The following is a 24,779-nucleotide window of genomic DNA, read 5'->3' on the forward strand; positions in this document are numbered from 1 at the left end:
CAGTGTGAATGCTAAGTTTAAACTTTGCTCAACAAATAAGCCCTAGAGAGCCACTGAAGAATTTTGAGCAGAGGAGTCACACAATCAGATTGCGACATGAAGACTCTGTCTGACATCAGTGTGAAAGATGGTCTAGATTTTTCCATAGGTTCCCAAAGTGGGTGATGTCATCCCCTGGAGGGCTTTAGAACAATGGGGGATGGGGTAGTAGTCTGGCGTGCAATTGAGGGAGCATTGAATAAAAATAATGGGGCAGTGGAAGCATAAGGAAAGAAGAGAAGAAAATTTTGAAAAACCATTTGTACGTGTTTCATCTATTGTGTAACAGAGTTAAATAGAGTGATTACATTATTACATTGGACATAGTAATTACATTATTTTCCAAATAAACACACAAAATGCAAGTTATAACCAATCAGTGGTCAAGTCTGCCAACAAGTTTTAACAAGCAAGTGTTGGCAGGCAAGTGTGTGGTGCATCAGCAAAAATATGTGCGTGTAATAACTTGTTTATAATACAATACTATTTGGTTACATGATACAATATTGTGTCACCAAAATTTCAGTGCAGAAAAAAACACAAATTTACAATAAATTATTAAACATAAAATGCATCTTTTTTTAAAAGATTATATTTTTGAAATGATGCAAATTTCAAAAAATGTTAAAGGGTTAAAGAAAGTAGATTTCTGGAGGGGGGCATGCTGAGTAATATTTTTTTTAAAGGCAGAGGTAGGCTAAATAAGTTTGGGAACCTTTGGTCTGGAAGGAAGGAGAGAGTGGCAGCAGGAACCCTTATAAGAAGACTGCTGTCCACTTGTTTTTCTTTTTTTCACTTAATAGCATTTTTTTTCCAATTACATGAAAAGATAGTTTCCAACATTCATTTTTGTAAGATTTTGAGCTCCAAATTTTTCTCCTTCCCCACTCCCCAAGACAGCAATCAATCTGATATAGGTTATACAATCACGTTAAACATATTTCCTCATTAGCCATGTTGTGAAAGAAGAATCATAACAAAAGGGAAAAACCGCAATTAAGAAAAAACAAAAAGAGTGAAGATAGTATGCTTCGATCTGCATTTGGACCCCATAGTTCTTTCGGTTGTGGAAAGCATTTTCCATCATGAACCTTTTGGAATTGTTTTGGATCATGGCATTGCTGAGAAGAGCTAAGTCTATTATAGTTGATCATCACACAATGTGGCTGTTACTGTGTACAGTGTTCTCCTGGTTCAGCTCACTTCACTTAGCATCAGTTCATATGTCTTTCCAATTTTTTTCTGAAATCCATCTGTTTATTGTTTCTTATAGAACAATAGTATTCCATTACATTAATATACCACAAATCTTTCAGCCACTCCCTGTTGATAGACATCCCCCCAATTTCTAATTCTTTGTCACCACAAAAAGAGCTGCCACAAATATTTTTGTGTATGTGGGTCATTTTCCCTTTTTTATGATCTCTTTGGGATAGACCTAGCAGTGGCATTGCTGGATCAAAGGGTAACACAGTTTTATAGCCCTTGGGCATAGTTTCAAACTGCTCTCTGGACTGTTTGGATCAGTTCACAACTCTACCAACAATGCATTAGTGTTCCAATTTTCCCACATCTTCTCCAACATTTGTCATTTTCCTTTTCTGCCATGTTAGCTGCTGTCTACTTTTAATTCCTGTTTATGCTAAGGTGGTCCTATGGAACTCGTGAGTAAGAAACAGATACAAGAGAGATGCTAAGGTAGAATTCACCTAATTTAGTAACTATTGTCTATGAGAAATGAGGGAGCAGGGAGAATCAAAAGTAACTTCATAATGGAACAGGTTTGGAGGTGGGAATTTAAGAAGTTCCATTTTAGATTGAATTTGAGGTGCCCAAGGAAATGCCAAGTCTAGAGCTCCAGGGTGAGATCAGGACTGGAAATACAGATATGGCAATCATCTCCAAAGAAGTAATAGTTGAAGTTCATGGGCAGGAGTGAGATTATCGATAGAAAGAGGTAGAGAGAGAATACAAGAGGGCTAAGGACAAAACTCTAGGGAACATCAGAAGAAAGAGTCAACAAAAAAGACTGAGGTGAAAAAAAAATAAGAGGAAAGAGTAAAACCCAGAGAGTAAAACTCTGAAGTCGGGTGGTGGGAAGGGGAAGGAAGGGTATTCAGAAATAAATATAGTACAATCTTATATAGATGCATATGAATACAAATGTCTATACATGAGTATGATTATAGATATCTAAGTATATGTATGAGTAAGTATATGTATGTATGGGTATATGTATATCTTTGTGTGTGTATCCTCTGTGTGTGTGTGTGTGTGTGTGTGTGTGTGTGTGTGTGTGTGTGTGTGTCCATGCTTTGGGCTGGGGAGAGGAAGGGGGAAAAAGAACAAAGTAAAAAGTGCACAGAGAACAAAAGAAAACTTACAAGGAAGCAAAGAAAAAATGGACAGCTCTCAACACAATGCATAATATTCATTACATAGGCTTTCTTGAAATGGAAATTTTATTGCTGTGTATTTTGAATCCTTTCTCATGTTCTGCTGGGCATGTGGAAATGCTTTTTTTTCTTCTTTTCTTATTTTGTATTATTTTAGTTATATTATTTAAGTTTGTTTCTTTTCTTATTTTATATTTAAGTTTAAAATAAAAATAAAACATTACCCAAAAAAAAAGAGGATTCAGAAGGAGAGAGTAGTCAGTGTCAAGAGAGGGTAAGGAAGATGCAGCCCAATTAGATGATATTTGCCAATTAGATTATTGATGACCTCTGAGAATGCAATTTGAGTGACTGCTAAGGGATGCTGTATTGTAAGCAGTTGAGAGAAAAGTGGGTGGTAGAGAAGAGAAGGCATTGGGTGGAAGTTACTTCTCTCAAGCTAATTGTCTTCTTACTCATTTCCCCACTTCCATCCCACAACAGACTTTAAGTAGATCTTCAAGAAATCCAGCTTCCCATCCATTTTTCCTTTTTTGCTTATAATTCTTCATGATCAACATTTCTCATTTTATAATTATTTGAAGATGAGCGTTTACTATGAGGGTCAAATATCTCTCTCTCTCTCTCTCTCTCCTCTCTCTCTCTCTCTCTCTCTCTCTCTCTCTCTCTCTCTCTCTCTCTCTCCCTCACCACCTCCCTTTCTCCTTCCCTCACTCCTTCCTTTTTTCCCCTCTTTCACTCTATCTCTCTGTGTTTGTCTCTGTGTTTCTCTCTCTCCGCTCTATGTATGTATATTATGTATGTGTGTATATTATATATATATAAACATGTATATTATATATATATATATATATCCATACACATATAATATATATAATATAATGTATATTTAATCTTTGGTGCTCCAGTTGTTGTGGGAAATATCAGCACAAATGCCTCAAATTCCTATCAATGACCAGAGATCTATAGTCATCTCATTTATATGCTTATAACTTTGGCCACTTAAAAATGTGAGGTGCTTTCCCTGAATGCAATTGAGTTCTGGCCTGTCTTCTAATAAGCTATGTGTGTGTGTGTGTGTGTGTGTAGGTGTGTGTAAACACACACCTACACACACACACACATAAATATGTATGTTCAGAGAAGCTTCTTTTCTTAAGCTATTGATATTTTACATACACTCACAAATTATAAATAATGATTTTAGATAGATAGACAGACAGACAGATAGATAATAGGTAGGTGGTGCAGTGGATAGAGCACCAGACCTGGAGAAAGGAAGACCTGAATTCAAATCTAGCCTCAGTCATTTACTAGCTGTGTGACCCTGGGCAAGTCACTTCACCCTGTTTGCCTCAGTTTCCTCATCTGTAAAATAAACTGTCCAAGGAGATGGCAAACCAGTCCAGTATCATTGCCAAGAAAATCCCCAGTGGGGTCACGGACAGTCAGACACAGCTGAAAATGACTGAACAATAATAACAATGGTACTTGAAGGTTTGCAACTTGTTTCTAACACATTATCTCATTTGACCCTTACAGAAGCATTGAGGTAGGCAGATGCTATTATTATCCCATTTTACCAATGAAAAAAACCAATGTTCATGGAGGTTGAAAAGCTTGAACAGTTAGTACCTGTGGCAGGATTTAAACCCAGGACTCTCCCAATTGCTAGTCTAACAGTCCAACCGCAGGACCACACTGCCTCTCAGTAGCCACAAGCTATGTAGTAATAGTTCTTGATAGGCTATTCCTATGGATTCAGAGAAACTTGATTTATTAAGCTATTATTTAAAATTATTTACCGAAAAAGAAAAGAGTAAAGTACAACAGATAGTAAAAGAAAAATCCTAAAAGGATTTTTTTTAAAAGACTTCATGGTCTTTAATTGTACAGAACATAAAATGGGAACTAGGAGAGATATTATGAACATGGAGTTATAGTAGAAAGAATATTGACTTTGGAGGCAAAGGACCTGGGTTCAAATCCTACCTCTGACACTCTCTGGGTGACCTGCTGGACTTCAATTTTCTCCTTCATAAAATGTGGGAGTTGGACCTCATAACCTCTGCGGTCCCTGAAAAGGATTACATTTAGATCACTTTCCTATGATCAACATTCATAAATGTTATCTTAAAATTCCTATGTACCTTTGACAGCAAGAATTAATTACACACTCACTGTGTTCAAAACTCCCTACCAGGCACTACAGGGGGAGTCAAAAAGACACTTCCTGCAATGGAGAAGCTACAGTCCATTGGAGGAGCAAAGCATTCTCAATTTGAATGACAATTACATGAAAATGATGAAACCGATAAATGGTGGTCAGTGCAAGAGTGTTCCATTGACCCAAGGAGATAACGTACGTGAATTACTTTGAAAACTTCAAAGTGCTATAAAAATGAAATATTACTATTAGTGTTAGCATTATTATTCTTTGTGAGGAGGAGCTCTCTGAGAACCCAATGGGTTACTTTCTCCATTTTTTTGCTTTTTTTTTCACTTCCATGGTAACGTGTTTCAGAAGTCTGAAGACCAAAAACGTTTTGGAAACCAGGCTATACACAGTTTTGAAACGTACTTTTCTTTTGCATCCATCCATAGTATTTTGCCTTCATATCCCATAGAAGAGGAATGCAGTCACATGGTGACTATGAAAATATTAACTTTTTACTCCTACGTGAATATATTGCGGATTAAATAAATAAAGGAAAAACCCTCTCTTGTTTGTGTTATTCAATCTGGCCTGGAAATATGTGCCTTTATCAATTGTGCTCAATGCAGGAACACACGGCACATTAGCCAATCTTACAGTGTACCTCCACTCACAAATCACTTTGGAACAGAATTGAAATTTGCCAGAACTTAAAGTCCTTCCAGATGTTAGCCACTCTCACTGATTTCTGGAAAATTGCTTCACAGTTCTCTTTCAGCACACATTGATGATATTTTAAGAACCAGAGACTTTCTCCCCCTTTTCAGGCTCCACTGTGTTGACTCATGCTGTCCTTTGTCAGCCAAATAATGCTTGTAAATATCTTCTCCCCTTTCTAGGTTTCCCGGATTGGTTTTTTAAGAGGTATAGTAAGAGGATTATTCTATGTTTCCCAATTCCTTTTCCCATTAGTATTCTTTTGTGAAAGGAAAAAAAAAATGCTCATGTAATCAAATGTTCAGAAAAGAACTTTTTGTTTTCTCTCCCCAGGACATTATTATCCTTTTTGCTTTAATCCTTGGCAAGGGAGTTCCCTGACTGCAAGTACTTTTAGAGAGTAACCTAGGGATATTGAAAAGTTGAATGACTTCTCCAGGGTCATACCTTCAAAATTCAGCTCAAATCCCATCTTCTTCCAAAGGTCTTTCCTGCCATACCCCAGCTACTAGCGTCTTCCTTCTCATATAATCTCCCATTGACTACATATATCTAATATGTGCATAGCTGTTTATACGTATTCTTTCCATTAGAATAGGAGCATTTTGAGGGCAGAACATGTTTTTGCTTTTCTTCCTATCCTCAGTATTACTTGTAGTCTTAGAGTGGGGAATTGAACCCAGGAACACCTAATTCTGAGAGCATTTCTCTCACTCTGGACTATACCATGCTTGCTCTTTAGGTGACTAAAATATTTTCTGTTTTGAAACTTGGTTTGGAAGGAAATCGGGCAAACATAACTATCAAAGGAGAATTATCTTCTGCCCTGAGAATTGCCTGCCAAGCCACCGTTTTAATCTCTTGCTTATTATATGATATACATTTCAGCTAAAATACCTGGAAATGATTTCTATTTAGGGGACTTCCACCTGGAGTGCAAAGATTGTTGAGTTTGTGATACTTGGGATGTCTCCAAAGTCTCAAAGGGCAGTTTGAGATAACATTCAAAATTAAATTAATGTTGACTCTCATTAATGTTTAAGAGGTGACATATGGTAACATTTTGGAGGGGGAAGAGGGGAACTATTAGAAATAGCCAGTGTGGAGGGAGGGATGGGGGCAGGGCTACCAAGAAGAAGTGAAATGGCATCAAACAAATGGGAGAATCCTCATGGCATCAAAGGTAGCAAGCCAGCCTTAGAGTCAAGATCTGGGTTCAAGGCCTGCTCTGACACATACTAGCTATGTGACCTTGAGTCAATCACTTATCTCTCAGTGCTCTAGTCAAAGACCAATATGCGAATTGAAAGATTACTGTAGTCTAATGGGGACCAAAACTTTGCCTCTGGAGCCTAGATGAAGAGAGCAGTGACGGAGCTTGTCTTCCACAGATAAAAATGACTTAATCTTAGCTCCTTGTTAGCCAGAAAAGTCGGGAAATTAGGAGGGTCCTAAAAGGATTTTCTTAAGCCATGAGCTCCACCCTGGCCAAACTCCAGAATGCCCAGACTTGATACTCACATGGGCCAGTGTCTTCAAGTCTCTCCTTCCAGAGGAATGTGTTCCCCAATCCCTATTGCATTTGTCCTAAAAAAACTTATATGAGGACCCCTTTCATGCCACTCTAATCCTGAATTTGTTGGTGATGACTTGGAAGATTCCATCCTTAAAACCTCTGATTACCAACTTTAAAAACTAGTCTCTTCTCCCCTTTCCTGACACCCTGTCCCTCAATGATCCTTCATATGAAGCCTGCTTTAGGATTCCAATATGGCAGTATGACTTCTGAAGTAGCTTATTCACCCCAGAAAGTGAATAATAGGCCAAACAATAACCTTAGAAGCCTCTGGTCTGAGATCAGGAAAGAAAAACAAAGCCTAGGATGTAATTTAATAGTATTTTGTTTAGTCAGAAGACTACGATTTCTGTGATATGGTAGAAGAAAGATTGGTATTTAATCATGTAGGGACATAGAGAAGTACTATTTATGTGAATGGTAAAATAAAGGTTTCATAGATTTAGTAGGCCTGGAACAGATATTGGTGAACATCTACTTTTGCCACCATAATGTTCATGTGAATTTCATTCTTTGAAATCTACAAAACCTCCAAGTATACTTCAGTTGCTATCTTAGAGAACATTTTTTTAAAAAAACACATAATATATTTATTTTTAGAATAAATACTTTCTAAATTACTGAGATTCTGGATTTAGGTATTAATAAGGCATCAGGGGCAGCGATAGAGGACTGGCCCTGGATTCAGAAGGACCTGAGTTCAAATCCGGCCTCAGACACATAACGCTTACTAGCTGTGTGTTTCTGGGCAAGTCACTTAATCCCAATTGCCTCACAAAAAAAAAAAAGAAAGAAAAAAAGAAGACATCAACAGCTTCCCTGATATGCTTTCACTGGCATTATTGTATTCTTATATAGGCTTGGTCCTCAAACCTTGAACCTTGTAGTTCAACCACATACACTGAGCCGAGCCATGGAAATTTCATTTCCTGAAAGCAGGTTAGCATTGTTGTTATTGTTCAGTCCTTTCAGTCATGTCCAAATATTCATGACTCCTTTTGGAGTTTTCTTGGCAAAGATACTAGAGTAGTTTTCCATTTCCTTCTCCAGCTCATTTTACATATGGGGAAACTGAGGCAGACAGCACTAAGTGACTTGCCCAGAGTCACACAGCTAGTAAGAATCTGAGGCCACATTTGAACTCAGGAAGATGAGTCTTCCTGACCCCAGACCCAGCAAGTTCTCAACATTTAGAAATCTCTAGAAAGAAATTCCTTTCAAATACTGGTGCCATTTTCTTTCTTTTTTGTTCTTTTTTTCCCCTTTTTTTATTAATTGATTTTGATTTATCAATAATCACTTCCATATGCTTTTGAGTTTAAAATTTTTCTCCCCCTTCCTCCCCACCACCCTCCCCAAGATGGCACACAATCTGATATAGGCTATACATTTACATTCATTTTAAACATAGTCTCACATTAGTGATGTTGTAAGTAAAAATTAAAACCAATAAGACGAACCATCGGAAAGAGGAAACAAAACTCAACAGAAGAGAAAAAAAAATAGTAATTTGACTTCCATAGTTCTTTCTTTGGATGTGGATAGCATTTTCCATCACAAGACCTCTGGAGATGTCTTAGATCCTTGTATTGCCGGGAAGGGTTAAGTTTATCAATATTAGTCATCACACAACGTGACTGTTATTGTGTACAACGTTCTCTTGGTTCTGCTCACTTCACTCAGCATCAGACCATACAAGTCTTTCTAGGTTTTTCTGAAGTCAGCCTGCTCATCATTTCTTATAGCACAATAGTATTCCATCACATTCATATACCACAACTTGCTCAGCCATTCCCCAATTGATGGGTATCCTCTCAATTTCCAATTCTTTGCCACTCCAAAAAGAGCTGCTATGAATATTTTTGTACATGTGGGTCCTTTTCCCATTTGTATGATCTCACTGGGATATAGCCCTAGAAGTGCTATTGCTGGGTCCAAGGATATGCACATTTTTATAGCCCTTTGGGCATAGTTCCAAATTGCTCTCCAAAATGGTTAGATCATTTCACAACTCCACCCACAATGCATTAGTGTTCCTATTTTCCCACATCTTCTCCAACATTCATCATTTTCCTGTTTGGTCATGTTGCCCAATTACTGGTACCATTTTCAAAATTACTCCTGACTAATGGAAAGGGGCAAAGAGATGCCATGAAAGGTGGGTTAGATTGGAAGTCAGAGGACCTAGGTTCAAATCCCTGCTGACTACTTGCCACCTGAGTAACCTTGGGCAATATGCTTAATCTCCTCTGAATTTCAGTTTCCTCATCTATAAAAATATTGGAATTGAACTCTGAGGAGTCAAGCTCATGGCCTCCTAGCTCCAAAACTCTAGAGGGTTGCCCTGGCCAGATTAGAATGAAATTGGAAAAAATTTAACAAAACTAATAAAAATATAATACAACATAGATGATGATCATTTGTGATTTTCTAAGTCAGTGTGTGACCCCAGGGATCCATTTCTATTTGAGTTTGACCTCTTTGAACCCTCTAAAGTTCTACATGTATAGTTCTAAAACCACTGGAGAACTTTGGAGTCGTGGTTTATGTAGAGAAAGACAGTAAGTTTACACACCTGTAGAAAGAAGGAAAAATTGGAAATTAATGCTCTGAAATTCTGATCCTGACTGTGCCCCAACTTCGAGCAAAGATACTAAGATTAGTACTCCAAGCCTTTGTATTCCTTCCATCATAAAGTGAGGAAACAGTGCTTGCCTACCTATGGCAGATGTGGCTTTTAAAGCATTTGGAAATACTGAGAAAGCTGTGATTGCAGACTTCACCAGGGTCATGTTCCATTGGCATAGCCTCTGAGAATTGTGAGAGCCCAGGATGCAGTATCAGAGTCAGACATCAGGGCAGACTCCTGACTTTTATTTGTGTGATTTGAAGTTGACCACAGAATGTCAATAAGAGTCTTTGATATAGTAGGCACTCAGCAACTATTTACCGAGTGGTTATATGAATGAATGAATTCATTTTCCAGTTTCCAAGTTATCCCACGGCACGGAAGAACCGGAGCAGCTTTTATTGTTTGTGTTTCTCGTTACTGAACTAGGACCTGGACCAGGTGCAGCAACATCTGGAGGAAGTGAGATTCTTCGATTTGTTTGGCTTTAGCGAAGAAGCAGGCGCGTGGCAGTGTTTCATGTGCAATCACCCGGAGAAGGCGACAGGTAAGGGTCCCGCTGGTTCTTGAAACCGGTTTGTGGTGGGGCTCCGTTTTGGAAGGAATCTGCAGATGGCCTCAGTTGCCTGACATCGTGTAAGGTCCGTGAGTAATTCTGAGATGCTAAGGTAGACATATGGCCAGCTCCAACTCACCTAGATTTTACGTGAACAATTTTATATTCTGTAAAATGAAGATGATAATGGCACCTGCCTTCCAAAGCTGTCGTGAGAATCAAATGAGATAATGTGTACAGCTCGTCACAAACCTTAAAGCATTGTAGAAATACTAGAAACTGTTAGTACTAATGAAGCTCTTCCTCCCAAGTGACGGCAATAATAACCTGAACGATGGAGGGGAGAAATCTGAGCAAAATAATGGAAAGGAGAAGGGCTGGATCAGTTCAAAGGAAAAAAAAAGCCCCTGTCTTATAACCCTCTCTTATAATTCCTTTTTATTCACTATATATACATATCATACATATATACTTACTTTATATATGAAGCTATAAAGTATCTATATATGTATCAGTGTATACATTATCTCTCTCCATATATACACACACACACACACACACATTATATTGTACACATTGTGTATGTGTACGTATACAAACGTATCCATCTGCATGTGTATGTGTAATATTTACTTATCTGCAATAGAATTTAAGCCCCGAAAGAGCAGGGACTGCTTCATTTGTATTTTGTTACCAAGCCCTTGATTAGCAACAGAGGTAACAAGGAGGTACCATGGATAGAATATAGGACCTACAGTCAGGAAGATCTGAGTTCAAATACAGATTCAGATACTTACTAGCTGTGTAACAAGTCACTTAACCTCTATCTGCCTCAGTTTCTTCCTCCATAAAAGGGGAATAATAATAGCTGGGCATATAGAAGCTCTTGAAGAATATTTGTTGAATAAAGTATCTGCCAATTCCCATCAAGATAATATTGATCATTTTTAATGAGGTATTACTCATTTCAGTGCAAATGGTCCTAATTAGGTTGGTTAATTTTTTTTTTCTGGAGCAGATCTGTGATCTCACAAAAACAGGGAACTCCACTGATGTTCTGCAACACCTGGCTTGCAACATATATTCTTAAGAAGGACTGGAATTTAAGAAATTCTCCAAGGATCAAGCCAAGTAATTTGACATCTGGCCCTTATATGTAGAACAATATGATGTATTCCTTTAATTATTTGAAAAGTCTTTAGAATGTTAAGGAATGGTTGATACCTATAGAAAAATCATAAAGTATAAAGTAGAAATATGTAAGATTTATTGAGTTTTAAGGGTCTTGAAAAAAATGTATCATTATTGTCCTGCCCTCCTGTTGCTGTCATCTTTTTTCAGTCATGTGTGACTCTTCATGACTCCATTTGGGGTTTTCTTGGCAAAGATAATAAAGGGGTTTGTCATTTCCTTCTCCAGCTCATTTTACAGATGAGGAAACTGAGGCCAGAAGGGTTAAGTGACTTGCCCAGAGTCACACAGCCAGTAAGAGTCTGAGGCTAGATTTGAACTCAGGAAGATGAGTCTTCCTGACTCCAAGCACAGGGCTCTGTGCACTATGGCACCACCCAGCTGCCCTTTTTAGTGTTAAAGACTTGCTCAGGGCACTATAAACAATCTCCACTTTCTTTCTTCTCACGCTCTTCTGAACTTTCTAAAGCTGCCCTCCCAGCCTCAGCCTTCAATCCAAACTGCTATCCACAAAGTTACTACTGATCTCTTATTTGCCAAATCCAAAAACCTGTCCCCAAGCTTCATCCTTCTTGACCTCTCGGCAGCCTTTGCCATTGTCCATCATCCCTTTTCTCCCTGATACTCTCTTCTCTGTAGGTGTTCATGAACCTGCTCTCTCCTGGTTCTCCTCCCACTTTTCTGGCCCTTCCTCAGTCTCCTTTGCCAAATCTTCATCCAGGTCATGCTCGATAACCATTGATGTCCCACAGGACTCTGCCTTATTGTGGGGGGGGGGGATGTGGGTGTGGGTGTGTTTCCTTAGCGGTCTTATCAGCTCCCATGGATTCAATTAGAATCTCTATGCTAATGGTCCATCCCCATCCAAAAAGCCCTGCTGCCTCTTCCTCCCACCCCTCACTATATGTACTCCCTGCCCCCGGTGTCAGGTGGAGCCTATGATATTTTATTTTGCCCAAGATCCTCCAAAAATAGCTCTATACCTCAAAAGTTTCACTCATCTTGAAAACAGAAAAACCCCTCACTTGGGCTTCTGAGTGATCTCTGAATCCTCGGGTTTATTGTTTCTTTACAGTGACTATGGGTAAAGTGGGTGATGCACAGTGATCATAGACCCACAGAAAGCACAGAGCACAGAGATGTTTTGTCCACGTGCTGCCTCCAGGGACACATTGATGGTACCACCTGCATTCACTTTATTCATTTGAACTTCTTTTTTTTTTGCATCTTCAAGAGTATCCATTATGAGAAAAAAAAGATTATCCATTATGACAGTAGTTCTTATTTTTCCTTGCCAAGATGTTGAGGCTGAGTTGGAAAAGTTTGTTTATTTCCCCAGATGGAGCCAGGGTGAGTGGGTAAAGGAAAGAGGCCCATTAAAATGCATTACCCTATAGAGAAGGGAGCTGCCTGTATGAAGAAGCAATTAAGAACCCAAGCCCTTTAGTGGAGTACAGATTGCTGGCTGATTAAGAAATCCAAATTGACCCAAGATTAAGTAGAGGGGAGGGGAGGAAGGGAAAGAAGAGCTTTTAAAAGTAATTCAAAAAAACCAAGAAGTTGAAGGACAGAGTAGCCTCCATTATAAAACTTTTTAATTAGTCATTATTTCCCCAACCAAAAAAGAAAAAGGCATAAAAGGCACTTGATTGGAGAGCAGAAGGGAAGCGAGGTGCTATCTTTGGGGGCTCAGAGGGGCCCTCAAGAGTGAGCTTACCCGATACAGTATGTGGAATCTTTAGCGCCATGAATATTTAACTGTAGCTGTCTGACAATATCCCAAGAACAGGCCTGGAGAGTGAGCTAAGCCCACAAAGAATTCCTATTATAGCCGCTCTTTCTGAATGTGTTACCCAGCATTTCCAGACCCCATTTACTGTGTCCAGGCTTTCCTATTTGCATTCCTTCCCTTTGAGCTAAATATAGCCCGAGAACATACATAGGCTGTAAGTGCCAACAGAGGCCAGGGACGTGAAAAGAGAACATAGTGAAATAAAGCTTGGCACCCAAAATATCACTGAGTTTGAATTTCTCTACTCATTTCCTGCTCCTGTGTGAACAATCTGTTTGGACAATGGGGAGAATCCCTGTTTTAACTGATACTTCCAGCCATCAACCCTCAACTTTCCAAAAAGTTTGTATTAATTATTTGGTACTTTACATAACTGTGTAAATTATATCAACAACATTTATTGGTAATGGGCCTATTACCATGACACTGAGTAGACATATTGCCTTAATGCACATTTCATTTTAAGCTCCAAATTTAAAATACAATGGAGGAACATGGGGAACTATCTAGCTATTAGTCAAATATGACTCATACGTGTGCTTTGTGACTTATATGATCCCAGCAAGATACAAAAATGGAAAATACAAGCAATGTTAAATGTAGTTTTGTTTTCCTTAGATAGTATTATCAGTTGGTCAGTGATTCATTCAACAAACATTTATTAAGTATGTACTAGGCATACTGTGCTTCTTGTTGTTGTTCTTGTTGTCCAATTGTTTCAGTCCCGTCCAACCCTCCATGACCTGATTTGGGGTTTTCTTGGCAAAAATACTGGTGTAGTTTGCCATTTGCTTCTCCAGTTCATTTTCCAGAGGAGGAACTGAGGCAGACAGGGTTAGATGACTTGCCCAAGGTCACACAGCTAGGTCACATAGGTCAAATTTGAACTCAGGTCCTCCTGACTCTAGGTGTGGTGCTCTATCTATTGTGCCAGCTAACTGCCCTCATGAGGCTGTATTACTATCCCTATGTTACCGATTGTTTCGGTTGTGGTTACGTCTGGTGGAAGGAATCAATCTAAACCTGAGGATTCAGATAAACAATTGCTTTTTTAAATTTATGTATATAGATATACATATGTTATGTATACACACACACACACACACACACACATATATATATATATATATATATACACACACACATACATACATATATATATATATTCAAATACCTCCCTGGTAAAATCAGTCATGCCCCAAAGTGGCTAAAAAAAAAAAATTCATGGCAGAGTAAAAGCAGGGACAAGCTTCTACCAAGAAGGTTAAGAGCCATAGACAAAGAAGATCCCAGGATCTCAGGAGCCCCCTACCAGAGTCCTAGAGCTAACTTTGTATCCTCCTTGCCCAAAGGACCCATATCTAGGTCCCTGATCATTCCACCAGGAGGCAAAGTTTACTCAAAGTACCCCAGATCTATACCATATTTTCAATCACAAGAGCCCCACATAGTGTTGTGGGAACGTGGGACATTAACTCAAACCTGCCCTGACCCGGCCCGTAACAGATGAATTCTTTTCAGGGATTATGGGTCTCATTCAGGAGACTCTACAATGTTGCAAGGCTTCATTCGTCAGAAGGATGCCAATGTCCAAAGTGTCCTACTCAGACGTCTCATTGTGTCTAGGGGCACTTGGGTTCTCAAAGGTTATGCCAGGTGGGCACAAGTTCTAACAAGTTCTACCATCTTGTAAAGTTTTCAAGGTTTTAAATGTCTTTGGATTTTGAGTCTTAATGAGGGATAGAGCTCTGGATATGGAGTCAGGAATACCTTAATTCAAATCTGTCTTCAGACATTCGCTAGCTATATGTCCCTGGGCAAATGACTTAATCACTCTTAGCCTCAGTTTCCCAATTTTACAAATGGGGATAATAATGGCACCTACCTCACAAGGTGGTTGAGGTAATAAATTGAAAGCACTTTGTAAACCTGAAACCACTGTGTTAGTATTATGACTATTAGGTATGCTCCCAGCAAAAGCATACCTACTACTTTCTGTGGACCAGTCTAATTAAGTTTGGAGAGGCTTATAGCCAGTAGTCTGGCCACTTGGTGATGAACGTATTGCCAATGACAGTGAATCCTTGTCCCTTGTTCTACTGCTGCTATTTGTCCTTTTTCCAAACCCTCAATGACCCCCATCATCCACCTTCTCCACTGTTGTTCATTTGCTGCTGAATGTCACTGGAATAAGTCCCAAAACGCTGCTGGCTGTCCACTATGAATCTGTTACTGAATCTCAGCTGGGTCCTCCCCACTGCACAGCCAGCTTTTCATTCCTCCCTGATTGACTCCATATCACCCTGTCCACAATATTTTCTCTAAACCTCTTCTCTCTTCAAACCAAGGGAGTAATTTCCCTTTCCCTGCCCTTTTCAATAGACAAATTTGCCTCATACTTTATTAAGAAAACTGAGAGTATCCATTATGGGCCCTGAATTGGGGAGAAGAGGTAGCCCACCTATGGTCATAGTAGAGAAAGAAGTCCAGAAAGTCAGGAGCCTGAGAAATGAAAGACTGAGCATGACTGCTCTGGTTACTTTCTTAAAACAAAGGTCCTAGAAAGAACTAACTAATCAAAGGAAGGGATTGAAGGGGGAGTGAAAATGGTGGAGAAAGAAGTACAAAGAACCAGGAGCAGACCAAAGAGGAATGAAGGGCTGCCTAAGGGGTGGGTGAGACCTTGTCCACTGCTGCTATAGCCTTAGAGAATTCAGGGAGGATCACTAGAAATACATCCCTTCTTGGTGTAAGGGGGCTAAGGTCATGATGGAGAAATGGAGTAGTCTAAAGAAACTGGAGAGTGGCAAGCGGCAGGATCTGTGAGCTAATAAAGACAGTTTCCTTGTTTGATGACAGCATGACCTCTAGAAAAGTCAGAAAACCCAGGTTCAAATCCTACCTCCACCGCATACTACGCATATGACCTTGTATAATCACTTCACCTTCCTGGGCCTCATCCTCTGTGGTATGAAGGGGCTGGGCTAGCAGTCTCTGAGGTCCCTTCCTTGATCTAAGTTCTTCCGCTACTACAGTGAATGGATCTAAGCAGCCGGGGGTGCATAAGAAAACGGTTGTCTCTTTGCATGGTTCAGGTCCATTTCTTGGAGGCAGGGGACTGAGCCAATTGACCTCTAGAAGTCCCTTTCAGCTTTAGGCTTATGTGAATCTTGGAACTTCAGGTCTCATTTGTATTCTCCCCACCAAGTGAAGTACCCGAGGCTTCAATACGTGGATTTCTCTAGGCTTCTGTCACTTTTTATCTTTACCCAACTGGATTGAGATAAGACAGAGGAAATGCAACACTAGGAAGAGTAGGTTAGGACTCCACCATGATAAATAGATGGGGAAACTGAAATGGAAGATATTGAGTGTGTTGGAACCTTACCTTAAAAGATAACATTGGAAATTCCAAAGGAAATTACTTCCTCTAACTAAAATGTATTGGAGAGTAACAAAGAAGCAAGTCGAAATTTCTCAAAATGTACTCCCTTGTCCCAGTGATTTATGCTGCCTGAATAACAGTAAATTCTTCTCTCATTTAACATGTGAGAAATGATTATAGTAGAAGTTATTTTCAGTCCTTCCAAATGCTGATTCCTTTCCCTTTAATCACTTTTTAAGAAAGAGTGCAGAGGATTGAAAGAGCCGTAAAATAAGCAAAGACCCCTCTGAGAATAGGCTGGACTGGTAGTGTTTATTACTGACACTGTCATCCCAAAAGAATGAGGACATAGAGATTTCCCAATTGGACTCAGCACAACTGAGATGCTTTCTGAAGAACGAGGACAATCTCTTCTAATAATGACTCCTGTGTCTTGGAAGTGTACAGCGAATCAAGCCTGAAGGATTAGTCAGCTGAATCATTTTGGAATTTGTCTGGCTTTCCGGTTAGTCACTTTCAAAAGATTGTTGAGTCAGGAACTTTCACTCTTTTTACCTAAAGTTACCTATGCTCGAGGACATCTGGAAGGCAAAAGGTTGGGCTTCCATTACCTTCATTGTCATATGAGAGATTCATTACGGTGGGATTTATTCTCTTGGTCCCTAGGAAATCATAATGTAAAAGATTTTCAGGAAAAGGCTTTCAGGATTCTGAGTTCTAATCTCCTAGAGTCCCAGCCTCCTTGTAAGGTTCAGCTTGTGAGTCATGTCTATATGAGGCCTTCCCTGCTTTTCTCCTCCAGTTAGCGCCCTCATTCACACACAATCACACTAGAAAACTATTTGGTATTAACTTTGCATTTTTTTTATATCTATATAATCTGTGTACATATGCTTCGCCCAGTAGAATGTAAGTTCCTTTGGGAAAGGGATTGTTTTAGCAGGCAGCATTTCAGAGTCGTACAGGACCTCTGATTGCCTCATCTGACTCGTGAATGCCCAGTACAGAACACCAAACTGAAAGTCAGGCAGTCTTTGCTTGAACACCTCCACTAAAGAGGAACCAGCGACCTCCTAGAATAGTTCATTCCACTTTTGACTAATTGTTGAGAAGTTTTTGTTTTTGTTTTTCCTGACTTCAAACCTAAAATGGCGTGTTTGTATCTTACACCCATTACTCCTGGTTCTGCCCTGTGGGGGTCATAGTACCTGACACATAGTAAACACATAAATGCTTGTTGTTGGGTCAAGTTGGAGGAATATTTTCAGACAATTTCATGTCTTTCCTTCTCTTTAGAGCTGAAAATTGTCTCTCTGGTTTCCAAAGCTTACAATGATCAGAACACACATAATACCTAGCATTAGGTTTGCAGAGCATTGTACGTTAACTGTCTCACTTGATCTTCATAACAACCCTAGGAGGGAGGTGCTATCATCCCCATTTTATAGATGAGGAAACCAAGGCTGAGAGAGATTGGAGTGACTTGCCCAGCTAGTGAGTGTCTGACGTGGGATTTGAATTCAGATCTTCTTGCCTCCAAGTACCACCTACCGTAATGATATCACAACAAGACAATTCTTATTTTCCAAAGAGGCAGTTAGACCATGCAAGGGATTCAAATGGAAGGTTATGGCCTCTCCATTTCTGGGCATTATTAAGATTAGGAAAGATAAGGCTTTACCTGGATGAATGTGAAAATGGACTGGAGGTATATACTGTTATTTGCTTTTGTTTGTATCCCCAGTTCTTAGCCCAGTACATAGTAGGCACTTAATAAATGTTTACTGACTGACTGGTTCTGACAAACCTGCCTAGCTCTACAATTTCATAAAAATTTAGATGTTGGAGTGGCTAGGTTGCACAGTGGATAGAGCACCAGCCCTGGAATCAGGAGGACCTGAGTTCAAATCTGACCTCAGACACTTGACACTAGCTGTATGAGCCTGGGCAAGTCACTTGACCCCAACTGCCTCACCAAAAAAAAAAAAATGTTGTCTTTGCCTATGTATACCAGTCACTAGACTTAACTTTTTAAAAATAGTTAAAGAAGAGAAAATCAATGGCTAGCCCATGTGCTCCATTGTCATATATGCAAAACATCTAAAGGATGTGTTTCCTGGCAGAATGGTTGGGCCCTTTATGGTGAATCACAGGACATGGGCAGGATTCACACAGAATGGGCAGGTGTGGGCGGGTTGCTGTCTTCTTTATTGGAGGGGGTCCCCACATTGGTAAGGGCATAGATCTACCAAAACCTCCAAAAAAGGATATACTGTGTGAATATCTAGGAATAACGTGGCCAAAAAAACCTCTTATGTTCACCATGCAGTGGTTTAAACTGTCTTTCTTCCATATACCCCTATGGTCTCTGGCCTTCTTTTAATAAAAGTCACTCAAACTACAGCATGTATCAGTGTGTCACTGATCATTTGTTGCTGTTGTAGAGTCATTCAGTCATGTCTGACTCTTTGTGATCCCATTTGGGGTTTTCTTTGCAAGGATACTGGAGTGGTTTGCCATTTGCTTCTCTATCTTATTTTACAGATAAGGAAACTGAGGCAAGCAGGGTTAAGGGTCACACAGCTAGTAAGTGACTGAGGTCAAACTTAACTCATGAAGAGGAGTCTTTCTGATTCCAAGCCCAGTGCTCTATCCACTGTGCCACCTAGTTGCCATCATTGATTATACAGAAGTAATTAGATCAAGGCGCAGTACCCCCATTCACTGGGCTATAAATTTTTGTCTACTCCTAGGATTTAAATGTTTATTATTCCATTTTCCTTTGATAGGAAGTTGAGCAACAACTGTTCAAAAGTAAGAGGGCTTTAGTAGTTTCAAACTGCATTGAGACACTTGGAACACTGTTGGACATTGTGGTGAAATGCAACAGATGACCAACATGAACAATGGTTTCCCAGACTCTGATCTCAGAATCCACAGGCTTGTAATGAGAGGAGAATCAGGAGTAGTTCTGGGGGGAGGGGGCAGAAAGAGAATTCATTTTATAATGTAAAATCAAGCATTAACAGAAAGTATGATTTGGCTTTTTCAGGGACCAGGTTTTCATGGGGGAAGGCTTTGTTTTATGGCCACTTTTATTATAAGCTGGATAGCTTCAACACTTTGTGAAAAGAAACAAGATTTGTGAAGATTATACTAATATTTCACTGTACGCATGAAAAAATAAAGCATGAGTATGATGAACTTGGGATCCAATAATTTAGGAGCCTTAGTGAAAATCAAGCTAAGATCAGTGCCCCAAAGCCCTCTGTGGTTAACTTTTATTTTCCTTTAGGGCTCAATTTCCAATCATAGCATATTTCTATATTGGGCCACATGGTTTAAGGTAAAAAAAAAAAAATGCCTGACATACCCATGACTTGCAGCATAGCGATTCTGAGGTTATCCACAAAGGAACTCATAAAAATGTGTTTGAAATATTGCACATATTCTGCATGAAGAGCACATTAAATCATGCATCAGCATATTTGAGAGAAGAAACATTTGTCTTTGCAAGGTTGAGCCAAAGTGAAAAATCAATGTCCAATGACCCCTACACAGGTGGAAGAATTGAAAGGTGAAATCGCTTAGCAAATGTTAAGCCTACTTTTATGACTCAAGAGACAGCATAGTGACTAGATATGTGATATCACACAGAGGAAACTCCCAGTGAGGAAAGCCCCTTTCCCAGTGTAGGGCAGCACTTTCTCTGTAAGTCAGTCTTAGAGAGTTGCTTAGAGAACTAAGAGGTTGAGTGACTTGCCTAGGGTCACTTTGTGCCTTTGAAGACAGCCCTCTATCCACCCACTCCCCTACTTTATGACCCAGAGTTAGGAAATTCCAATTCTAATTCAAAGCAAACCAAAATCAGTAGACTAGGGGCATGCGATAGATATAGTTTAGGTAGTCAAATATTTTCTAAGCAAAGCATTTTACAAATAGTATTCCTGTTATTTGTGTTATTCTTGTGGGCAAGATGGAGAAATGTTAAAGTCAATAATAGTCATGCTAAGTGGGTTCAGAGCTGGTTAAATGGCCAGGGCTATAGACAAGTCATTAATGATCCAATCTCAACTCAAAAGATCAATATTGTAGTTCCTTGGAAATCGGTGCTTTGCCTCACACCTTTCAATATTTTCATCAGTGACTTGGGTAAAGGCATAGATGGCATGCTTATCACATTTTCAGGTGACACAAAGTTAGAAGGAATAGAGGGATCAGGATTCAAAATGATCCCAATGAGCTACAGAATTGAGCTAGATCTAAAAGATCAAATTTTGTAGGGATAATTATGTAGCATGTCTTACCCTTGGGTTTTTTTTTTAATCAACTTCACAAACACAAAATGGCAGACACATGGCCAGACACTAGTTTGTTTAAATAGACTTGAAGTTTTTAAGGTACTGAAAGTTCGATGTGATGAGGACTCCATGAAATCTTTGCATCCCTAGTACTTATCACAGCACCTTACATGTAATAGGTACTTAATAAATGCTTGTTGCATTGAGTTCCAACTCATTTGCTAAGTATTCTGCTTGGAAATTTGGAGTATTTAAATATGTAATGTAATGACTAATGTTTTAAGGACAGGATTTTTTATTCCAGATTGGGTAGAAATTAGTTAGAAAAATTGGGGTATTTTGAGAGAATTGGTCAATCAGTTGGCAAGTCTATGCTTAGTAAACAGGTGTGTTTTAAAGATATGCACAGAATTTTTAGGCAAGAGGTCAGACCTACAAAATGTAAAGTGGTGACCTCACTGCAGAAATTAAATAACAGAGGCACAGTACAACCCTGTGTATTGTTCTTTAAAATGACTACAGTAATCCTTAGAGAAAATTAGATCCTGCTTTGTAAATGAGGTGACTGTGAGTTCACAAGGGAATTATTTTCTTATAAGAACAAGCTATAGTCATTGACATATTTTAAGAACGCCATGTACTGCACACATCTGGACAACTTAATTGCAAAGGAAACATGGGAAAGAGACTGGAAAAACATTTCGAGTCATACCTCACTTTTGCCCTTTACAAATTATTTTAAATAAATCCTGCCGACACAAAGATCTTGACTTTTACCAAATACGTTGAGGTCAATACTGGCATTAGGTCCTCAGGCTAGACTCCAGTTCCTCTGAAGATAAGCTAGCATTTCCTCTCCAGGCTTTGTTCTTTCTCAAACTTCTTTCTCTCATTATCTTTCTCTTCATTCGTTTCTCATTTCATGCCCGATAAGTTTTGGTCTGTGGTGAAAATTCTTGGTTTCCCTGCAACCAGTCTGAGGCCTCCATACTCCAGCTCTTTGTTAAGTCTCCATTATCTTGTCTCAGGCCTCTTATTCTGGGTGTTCCCAGCTTGGGGACACTATATCTTTGTCCACATCATGTCTCTCTCATTTCCTTGAGCAACATCCTATCGAGCCTTCCTTTGAAACTTTGTGACAAATACTCTTTGAATAAAACACTTTGGTCTGCACTGGTGAAAGACTTGCTATGCTTAATTGCCTATATATTACTCAGAATGACTCTTGTAAAAGAGAGGACCAGAATCAGTCATGATTTCAAAAGCTCTCAGATCCAGGATCTTTATATTTTGCATATCTTTTAGGGATAAGTCTGGAATGATAGAGTTAATAAGTGTACCATTCTATCAGGACAAAGAAGATGCAGTTCAGAAATTAAAACTACATCTAGAAAGCAGAGTGATTGCATTCCTCTGAATGAAATGGGTGTCTGGTCCACATTCATGCATATGTGTTTCCAAGTTAGAATTGAAAATCTCAGCACATAAAGTTGCTTTGATGTTTGCCAAACATCATTGTTAACCTACATCACAAGGTCTTATAGTCATGGGATTTTGAACCTGAGAGGGCTTTTAATGGAAAATTCTAAATGAGATTGTTTGATGTAGAAACTCCATACCCATATTGATTCAAGAGGCTTGAGGCAGTTATTCTGTGTGAGTTGATGGGGAGAACACCAAAGCAAGGACAAGAACAAGCCTTACCCTCAAGTAGCTTACATTTTGCTGAAGGAAACAATGTACACACACACACACACACACACACACACACACACAAATATAAAATGCATTCAAAGAATTGCTCCTCATCAGGGAGGCTTGTATTACTGCCAACTCAACTCACGGTGGCAAGTAAAAGAACCATATATCTCAGAAATTGTCCTGACCTGTCCATTCTTCCTCAGCCAGATCCAGATTAATCAAGCAACAAACATTAATTAAGCAATCACTATTTGTCAGGGATTGTGCAGGCACCATAGATAGGCAAAAATGAAATAGTCCCTGCCCTCAAGAAGTTTACATTCTATTAGGAGATACAACATACGCACATCTGAGTGTATCCAAAAGGAATATAAGGTAATGAGGAAGGGCAGGGAGACATTCGCCATTCAGGAGACTGAGGTTGGCTTCGTGATGGAGGCTGTGTTTGAGCTGAGTTTGAAGGAATCTAGAAATTCTAAGAATTCTATAGCCATAGTCATTAAGGATTTATTTAGCACATGCTATGTATCAGACAACTGTGTTAAGAAAGCTCTAAAGATACAAAGAAAGGCAAAAGACAGCCCTTCCTCTAAAGACTATATTCCCTACAGTCTAACAGGGGAAACAACCTGCAAATAACTATGTACAAAGAAGATAAATAGAGATAGATGGACAGATAGATAGATGGATAGATATAGATTTAGATATACACATACATATGTGTATATATGTATATATGTACATACATACATATATACACATACATGTGTGTGTACACACATACATATACATACACACATACATATGGATATGTATATATAGTCTCAGAGGGAAAGCAATAGAATTAAGGGGGATCTGAAAAGGCATCATCTAGATGGCAGGACATCAGCCAATATTTGAAGGAAGCCAGGGGAGCTAGAAAGTAGAGGTGAGGAGGCAGACTGTTCTGGGCATAGGAGTCAGCCAGTGAACATGCCTGGCATTGGGAGACAGGGAGTCTTATTCAAGGAACAACAGGGAGGCCAGTGTCTCTGGACCAAAGATCATATGGGTGGCCATGGCAGGGGGGAGGGGATGGCAGAAAGGGAATATGGATTAAGAAGGCTAGAAAAAGAGAAGGGAGCAGGCTCCAGGGAGCTTTCAAAGCCAAACAGAAGACTTTATATTTGAACCTGGAGATGATACACCGCCACTGGAGTTTATTGAGCGGAGGTGAGGTGGAGTAAGAATAAGATCAGACCTGAGCTTTGGGGGTATCTTTAAGGAAGAGCTTTAAGAAGATGAGTGGAGGGGCAGCTAGGCAGCTCAGTGGATAGAGCACTGGCCCTGGATTCAGGAGGACCTGAGTTCAAATCTGGCCTCAGACACATAATACTTACTAGCTGTGTGACCCTGGGCAAGTCACTTAACCCCATTGCCTAGCCAAAAAAAAAAAACCCACAAGGAGATGAGTGGAAGAAGGACTAGATGTGAGGCAGGGAGATGCACCAAAAAGCTACTGTAATAGTTTTCCAACCAGCCTCCATTTAAAGACCTCCAGTGATAAAGAAGACATTACCTTATAGGACAAGCAATTCCACTTTTGGATAGCTCCAATTTTTAGGAGATTTGTCCTTATATTTGTCCTATATCAGGCTCTGCAACTCCTACTCATTGCTTTTATTTCTGCCCTGTGGGAGACCAACAGAACAGATATAATTCCGCTTCTACATGAGACTTTCAAATACTTGAAGACAGCTCTCATGCTTGCTTCCCCTCTCCCCCCAAGTCTTCCTTCTCCAAGCTAAAGCTATCTAGGACCTTCTACTGATCCAGTTTCCTCACCATCCTTGTCATTTTCTCTGGAATGTACTTTAGATTGTCAAAGTGCTCCCCAAAAGGTGGTGGCTAGGACTGAACATCATACTCAGAATATGGTCTAAATCATGACCCTTTATAGGGTCACGACCCACAGTTTAAGAAGCACTGAAGGGGTGACTACAAGTGGGAAAAGTTTAAGAAGCCCTGGTCTAAAGCAGAATAGAGTGGGACTGTCACCTTCCTTGTTTTGGACATTGTGCTCTGGTTGGTGCTCCCTACTAAGCAAAGAGAGGGAGGGACATCTTGTGCAATGGTACAGAGATGGGAAATGGAGTGTTATGTGTGAGGAACAGCAAAGAGGCTAAATCGAGAATTAGTGAAGATACAGATTGCATGAAGTGGAGTAACAGTTAATAAAGCTGGAAAAATAGATCGGGGGCAGAATGTGAAGTGCTTTTAATGCCAAATAGAGGCATACACTCACACTCACACACATACACACACACACACACACACACACACACACACACACACACACACA

General features: G+C 39.6%; 1 protein-coding gene across 10 annotated transcripts in view; it reads left to right on the forward strand.

Annotated features, from left to right (window-relative positions):
* VEPH1 (ventricular zone expressed PH domain containing 1) overlaps nucleotides 1–24,779 on the forward strand; it is a 222,831-nt gene that overhangs the window by 187,504 nt on the left and 10,548 nt on the right. For 9 of the 10 annotated variants that reach the window (XR_003570348.1, XR_003570350.1, XR_003570349.1 and 6 more), the window contains one exon: nucleotides 9,942–10,059. Coding sequence is in view for 6 of the 10 variants with exons in the window: in XM_027876085.1 (XP_027731886.1) it covers nucleotides 9,942–10,059 (118 nt within the window). In the remaining 4 variants the exon portion in view is untranslated. Of the gene's footprint in view, nucleotides 1–9,941; nucleotides 10,060–11,086; nucleotides 11,200–12,334; nucleotides 12,420–24,779 lie in introns of those variants that run through there. The other variant, XR_003570351.1, reaches the window with a different exon arrangement.

The sequence above is a fragment of the Vombatus ursinus genome, unplaced genomic scaffold, assembly GCF_900497805.2.
Source record: "Vombatus ursinus unplaced genomic scaffold, bare-nosed wombat genome assembly UNPS02014810.1, whole genome shotgun sequence".
NCBI classification, from domain to species: Eukaryota; Metazoa; Chordata; class Mammalia; order Diprotodontia; family Vombatidae; genus Vombatus; species Vombatus ursinus.